The 8,227-nt window shown below is 34.1% G+C and overlaps 1 protein-coding gene across 1 annotated transcript in view; it reads left to right on the forward strand.

Annotated features, from left to right (window-relative positions):
* Positions 1 to 7,898, forward strand: part of LOC128238837 (uncharacterized) — a 26,592-nt gene extending 18,694 nt beyond the window's left edge. Inside the window, exon 2 of the mRNA XM_052955115.1 lies at positions 5,294 to 7,898. Within this exon, the coding sequence (XP_052811075.1) occupies positions 5,294 to 6,329 (1,036 nt within the window). The 3' untranslated portion in view covers positions 6,330 to 7,898. The remainder of the gene's footprint in view (positions 1 to 5,293) is intronic.
* Positions 7,899 to 8,227: the final 329 nt, after the last annotated feature.

Below are 8,227 nucleotides of genomic sequence, written 5' to 3' on the forward strand. Positions count from 1 at the left end.
TATCTTGAGAATGGTTTGACCTAGGTTCACCAAACTTGGTAGGGAGGTTGGTCGTGAGGTGTAGAGGATCCCTATTGTTTTTGGGGTCACTAGGTCAAAGGTCAAGGTCGCGGCGACCCCCAATATAAAAAACATTTCTGCTCAAAATCTTGAGAACGGTTTGACCTAGGTTCACCAAACTTGGTAGGGAGGTTGGTCATGAGGTGTAGAAGATCCCTATTGTTTTTGGGGTCACTAGGTCAAAGGTCAAGGTCGCGGCGACCCCCAATGTAAAAAACATTTCCGCTCAATATCTTGAGAATGGTTTGACCTAGGTTCACCAAACTTGGTAGGGAGGTTGATCATGAGGTTTAGAAAACTCCTATATTTTGGGGGGTCACAAGGTCAAAGGTCAACGTCGCTGTGACCTCTAATGTAAAAAAATATTTCCGTGCAATATCAGGAGAATGCTTTGATCTAGGTTCACCAAACTTTGAAGTGAGGTTGGTCATGATGTCTAGTTGATTTTGCAATCAGTTGGTCAAAGGTCAAGGTCACTGACCTTGAGGTGAAGAACCGGTTTCTGCTCAATAACTCAAGAACGATTACACCCAGGAACTTCATACTTGGTATGCCAGTTAGTCATGACTAGTTGATGGCCCCTATTGATTTTGGGATCCATCATTGATTATTTCTCACCTACGACCACACAATGGGGGAGACATGCGCTTTTTCAAAAAAGCAATCTCTAGTTTTGTATATGTATGGCAGTATTATTATCTATACAAATTAGTTAGAAAGTACTTTTTTTTTCTTTCAGCACTAAACATTCTAGATGGTTAAAGAACCTGAAGGGGCATGAAAACCAAATCAGCATTGACTCAGCATTGAGTAATTATCATCTGTGCACACACTACAAGTACAAACGCATGGGAACAAACCAAACTTCAAATGTTGAAGAGTGAAGAATTATTGTGAACAATTCTAAATGTTAGAATACCATTGACTAAATAAAACAAATAGACATTGATTACCAACAGAGACTGTTTACATGTTATAATATTAAAAAAACATTAGTTGAGAACTTTCATTCTGACATTTTTGGAGGGGCATTCTGCCTACTTAGTGTTCTTGTTTCTTTACACATTTTAATTTACATATTTTTAAGTACATTCATTGTTTTTAAATCTGAATTCTGAGTTAGTATCATAAGTAAAATTCATTTATTTGAATGATTACATTTTATGAATAAGTCCAATTAAGCTTTATCAATTTTTACAAGAAAAAGGTTGATTTTTAAGCATTTTATTAGTTATAAAAATGTATAGTTACATGACATTATGTATATTTTCTTCAAAACTGAACGGTAAGCTATCATAAATTGTCTTTTAAATTGTTCATTAGACATCATAGAAAATATTTCAAATGATTTCAGCAGGTTGTCTTAATATTAACTTTTTTATGTATTTAAAAAACTGCTACATATTTTCAAACATCGAAATACTGCTCTGTTCCGAAGACTCACAAGATCAATCAAAATGATTTTTTTCCATGTGTATCAATAATATGTTCCGTTGAACTTAATTTTTCTGTTAACTGAAGTTTATTTTACCAGAAACTGTTGTGTTTATTTCATAATCTCTGATAATGTGAAAAAAAATCAAATATAGACAAAATATTTTTAATTCACGGTAAAAAATCTTCAAAATTTGGATAAAATTCCCATAGTGTGCCATGATAATAACTATGTTGTCGGTAAAAGCTTTATAAAAGTGTGTATTACTTATACCTTAATTCAGTTTAAATAATTATGGCCTTTAAGGATTTGTGTTTTCATATAGATTTCCTGTTATATTGAGCTTTGTCAATTTTTGTTGTTGTTTTGTATTATGTACAATTACTACTTCTTTTGTCTCATTTGTCAAATTGAATTGTTACATATTTAAGTGAAAAAACACACACACTATTTTCAAAGATGCACTCTTACTCCCAAATAAGACTTATCACAATTAATATTATTGTATTATTGTTTTGATTTTTTTAAAAATGTGTTGATAGATGTCAACAACAATGTTCCTATTGAAGGATTTTGAGTTCAATTTGCTAATAAGAATGAACATAAAACATGGTATTTCTGCCTTGTGATACTATAGTAGACCACGGTAAATCTTTTAGCAATCACCAATCATTTAATATTTGTCATGCTTTCTGCTATTATAAATAGGGTCACAAGCTTGTTATCAGTAAACAATATTTCAGTAAATGCATTATTTAGTAAGTAGTTATTGTTTTATCATTCAATTTGATGTGTGTTATAAATACAATTATATGTATTGATTTCAAATAAGAGTTTCACTTTAAAGATGCTCATTTAAAGATAATGAACAGACACACAAAAACTAGACACATTTGATACTAATTATATGAATGATTATTGTTTAGGTGACCTCTGATTTGTTTTGGAGATATTCATAAATGGGTGTTATTCTTTATTGTCTTCAGTTTCTTATACATTTAAGGATTTTTATAATTGCTTTTCTGGTATATATTACAATGTAATTTAATGCAAATGAAAACACACTTTAAACTAGACACATTTGATACTAATGATATACATGATTATTGTTTACATGTAATCTGATTTGTTATGAAGATATTCATAAAGGGGTGTTCTTCATGTTATTATACATTTTGGACTTGATTTAGTATTGCTTTTCTGGTATATATTCATTTAATGCACAAAGAAATTATTTTAAGTGTTCAGTATCACTTTCACACATTGTTTACTGTTATTTTTTTGCATATTTGGCCTATTTATGCTTGTATGTGCATTGTTGTATTTCAAAACCTTTGTGAAAAATAGAAACAGTATTATATCTTTCATACATAGTCTGATACATATTCAGTTTGAATGCGTTATTTTTTATCATATTTGAAAAATTTGCCATTGTCCAATAAGACACATGCTGTTTTTGTGTTAATATCAACTAAAAACATCCATTTTCAACTCTTCTTTACTATGTACATTTTAGTATTATTAAACAGCTAAAAATAAGGCATGTTATGTTATAAATGCATTTCAACAATGTTCACTTTTTATATAACAGTTAAATAATTGTTCTATTTATGTTTGCAACATTCAGACGAAATGATAATGTTTATTAAAGTACTTCAAAAATTGTTAAATTGTTATTTCATATCACTTCTTCATGATGAATGAGGTAACTTATTTTTCCCTACAAGTTGTCATTCCAGCATGGTGACGTTGCCCCCTCCCCCTATATGATTAGAACTGCAGTGTACATGAACAATAACTCTATTTCAGCGTATTGCAAGAGTTATTCCCTTTGTATCTTTTCCTGTCCGGAGCATAACTAGAAAACTTTTTTTGGAATTTCATTAAACATCATTTAATAGTATTTAGCACAACGAGAGGAAGTGCAGTGCACAATGACTATAGCTGTTTTAAGCTAATTACCTTATTATTGCCCTTTGCCGCTTTCTCTTGACCAGAGCATTACTTTAAAACTACTTATGGTATTGAAATAAAACTTGGTATATGGGTAGGTGGCAATGACAAAAAGTACAGTGCACAAACACCCTATTTCTGTCGTGTTCATTAATGTACCCCACCCCTAATGAAATGTTCAACTTGAAACTCTTCAATTTCAATGCTTTTGCCTATGTTGTCAAGCAGAATACTACAAATATTTTGAGAATTTCATAGATGCGGTTCAATGCACCATAATATGCTTGTTGGCCTTGACATTCCTTGTTTTTCAACATATAACAAATGCATAAACTATTAAACGGCGCCCTTTGATGCTTTGCATCAATGGTCATTCTTGTAAACAGATGGAGATGGATTGTGGTGTTGTCCTAGATGGAAGAAGCATTATTCTATTATTAGAATAAGATTGAATATTGCTCTTTGATTTTTAGAGCTTAAGGCAGTTAATTGATTTTATTGGATGGTGCACTGTTTGTTGTTTGTATATCTATACTAAAAGTTTTGTTAGTGTGCAAGCAATTTAATATAGTTTTGTCAGTGTGCAGGCAATTGAACAAAGTCCTGTCAGTGTGCAGGCAACTGAAAAAAGTCTTGTCAGTGTGCAGATATCTGTACCAAGTGCTGTCAGTGTGCAGTCAATTATTAAGTCCTGTCAGTGTGCAGGCAACTGAACAAAGTCCCGTCAGTGTGCAGGTATGAGAATCGAATTATGTCAATGTGCAGTCAATCATCAAGTCCTGTCAGTGTGCGGGCAACTGAACAAAATCCTGTCAGTGTGCAGGAAACTGTGACAAGTCCTGTCAGTGTGCAGGCAACTGTGACAAGTCCTGTCAGTGATTATCCAGGCAATATGTTTGACCATGATGTTTTTCATTCTCCGTTGAGAACAAATATAAATCTATATTGATAACAAAGGTTGAACTCTTTTACTCAGGTGAGCGATTTCATGGCCCTCTTGTTTTGTTTGTGTGTGTGGGGGGAGGGGGGGGGGGGGTAAAAAACAAGAATTTAGATGTGTTTTTGTTCAATTGGAGAACTGGACATAGCTCCTTCAATTTATGTTGGATTGACGTCAATTTATTTCACAGACAATAAATGGATAATGCACTTTAATATATCAAACAGGTTTTTGAGTCACACATTTGTTGAAAGGGGAAGGGGGGGGGGAGGGGTATTTCAGTAATTTTGGACTTTGAAATTTTTAGCTTGTCTGTTTTATTCAGTTTTGTGTTTGGGTCACTTACATGCAAACTATCACAGCTATGATATCACTTTCAAACTTTGGAATACCTGTTCACTATCAAATGCACGATATGTCCTAAGTAAACCGTAGAAAGATTAAATCAGACGAGCGTTCGGCACCCACAGGCGGTGCTTTTGTTGATTCAATGACGTCGCGCTTATCCAATAAGAGCGCAAAATCTAAATAAACAATGACGTCATTACTCCCTGCGTCTTATACAATATGAACGTCTTTTTTTCAATACAAGAGATTAGGCGAATGTAAATATTTCTAAATAACACGTCACATGTTTAAGAAAGTACCGCTCTATTGATATGTTAAATAATGATGAGGTCATCATGTAATTCACCATTTTTTTAATTTAGACAATATTCTGATCATGCACAGTTACTTCTTCAAGTTTCTTTAATACTATATTGGTAAATCATCCTTACTATTAGCTTCACTTTTGTTTAAATAAAATGTACTTTGATGTATATATAATAGTTCATTTGAATTGTAAAGTGTTTCTATCTGTTTTTCACGTTCCTTATCTTTGTTGTTGTTATTTGCTTTTCCAGAAATATGAATGGGATCGAAATGTTGGCGCTTCAATTTATCACCATACTTATGGTGATACAAATAAGTGCAAACAACAGCACACATGGTACTTTTGACTATGCCCGTACATACTGTTCCCAGCATGGAGGAATGGCGTATATCGATATTGTGACAACGTCTCTACTAACGGACTACAAAGTGAACGACTGTAGTCTCGCGAACAGTTCAGGACTTAACGATGGTGAATCATTGTGGATACCTCGGCTAGCAGACCTAGGAACGTATATCACAGAGGACGGTTGTGCCACGGCATTACCACAGGATTCCACGTTGAATTTGACAGGAAAGCCCTCCTTGTTCCAATGTACGAAAGAGTGTTTGGCTCGTGGATCCATGAATTACATTAGTTTCCATAATGGTCAGTGTTATTGCATGGCTGATGACCATTCGGACTTAGAATGTTTGGATTTAGGTCATGCTGCCGTTTACCGCAAATTTCAGTTTGATGTGAAAGAAAGAAAACACCGATGCATTGTTGCCAAACTAAATAACAGACAGTTTGGTTACACAAGCGCTAAATGTTCTGATAAACATTCAGGAGTTTGTGTGGATCGCAGTGCGCAGTCAACGCTCCAAAGTAGCTGTATTAGGTATCACGCTACATTTTCTGAGATCGGACATCATTTTTGCGCCCCACCAGGATTATTCATGAAAAATGAATTGAAGGGAAAATGTTTAAAGTATAACGGTAAATTACCGCCTCACCTATATCAAGGTATCAGCCATTATCTGGAAAACGGATTGTACTTTGTGGATAGTTTCCTTACATTTGATCCACAAACTCCCGGAGAGTATTCCGTGTCGGAAGATTTTCTAGCATGCTTGTCAATTACAAAGCAAGGTTGCATGCTTATATTGGAAACAGACGAATGTGACAATGTAAACAGATATCAATGCGATGCAGAAACACAAAGCCAGCAGAGGGGAGCAACAACGCGCATGGATTCGAAATATATTTTAGTATTCATATGTTTGTTTTTTATAAAAACTACTTAAATATGTATGGAACAATGATGATAAACAACCATAAAAAACAATATGTAGTAAGGAAATTTTTGACGTCGCGCGGTCGCAATGCTGTATAGAGGATCACGTGACCACAATGGACAAGCCAACATAATTATTGTAAAACAAAACTATGACATATATTTGATAAAAAAAAACCTTTATAAACAAACAATTGTATAAACTGATTATAGAAAAACATCAACTTGTCCTCAAACTCGTAGGCTAAGTTTTTTACATCTTGGTTGACGAACCTTAGGACCCGATTCATAAAAGTTCAGGAAAACGTTTTGGAGGATGTTTGTTTTATTTAAGATAATCTGATTTTTGATAAATGGGTAAACTTGAAAAGACAATGACCATTTATTACATATAACACTATCAATGATATATCATGTAGGAACTGTACGTACGCCAACATTTACATAGGCTCACACGATAACCCGTCAACAAATCAAATCGCAGGAATTATGCCTCCCCCAAAGTCTTGTTTTTGCCCTGTCCGTCAGTCCGTACGTCACACTTCGTTTCTGCTCAATAAGTATAAAACGCTTTGACCCAGTAATTTCATACTTGGTATGCTAGTTGGTCATGACTAGTAGATGACCCCTATTGATTTTGAGATCAGTAGGTTAAAGGTCAAGGTCACAGTAGATGTTCACTATTTAATACGGGTGAATAAACCAAACATCACTGTTGGTTCGTCTCCAGTCCAAAATTACAAATTTCATGTCCATCATTTATTTTCTCAGCTACGACCACACAATAGGGGAGACAAGCGCTTTTTCAAAAAAGCAATGAAAGGGGTCGGTGGTATTACCGGAAAACAGAAAAACCGGAAAACACTTATATGTTCATAAGTATATACAATAGAGTATGCGAAGGGGGTTGGTGCGGCTGTGGCTCATACTATATTCGTTGGAGGAATATTACATATACCAACATATTAACATTCTCACACAGTGATAGGTGCTGATATTTTCAGAACAATGGTCGGGCAGAGGTTTGGGTGATTACCTATGGTCAGGGATTGACCTAATCATAGGTGAAACCATGCATTTGTACGCTACTGTTTCTGATAATATCAGCGAAATCTAGTAGTATTTAAATTATATGATAAATACAATACATCCTCTCAGTAACACCTTCCAAAGACTTTTCCTGTCAAGTTCGATTGATTTAAAAAATATCCAACTATACATCAGTTCTTTCAATTTTGCTATTTAAAGTATACGATTATCCTTAAAGTTATACACCTGAAAGAACTAACCATGTTACAGTGGTATGTCAACCAGCGGAACTGTGATCATAAGGATTTCCCGTTAGCCGGGAAAACAAGTTGTTGTTATAATAACTGTAATCAGTGCTCAAATCCATCTTACTTTTTGTATTTGTATGCATGAATATAGTAAGGAACAGCTTTTGTAAATACTTCTTCCAATGTTTGCACATGTTTTAAACTATATCCTTTTACTTCCAGGTTCCAAGCTCATTGTTATGTTTTGATATGTCATGTATGTTTGTTATTCATGTCGGAAAATAGCTCATTGAGTTATTGTTTTCTTGTTATCATACACCCGACCTTAAATAAAAAATATTGGATCTTGTATATTTGTGATAAAATTTAAGGTAAATCTAATTGATTTGAAGTGATATTAACTCAGAATGAGATGCATAGATATGTATACATACATGTTTGTAAATCCTAGTTAAGTAAAAGTCCATTTAATTATCAATTATTTAATTCTTAGATTTTTTCTCACATTGGAGTAAACATATCAACAACACATATAGTTTAACCTTTTATTATAAATATACATAACGATCCAATGGCGGGTCGACCCCCCCCCCCCCCCCCCGCCCCCCAAATTGTCGAATCGAACTTTTCA

Source organism: Mya arenaria, chromosome 6 (assembly GCF_026914265.1).
Source record: "Mya arenaria isolate MELC-2E11 chromosome 6, ASM2691426v1".
NCBI classification, from domain to species: Eukaryota; Metazoa; Mollusca; class Bivalvia; order Myida; family Myidae; genus Mya; species Mya arenaria.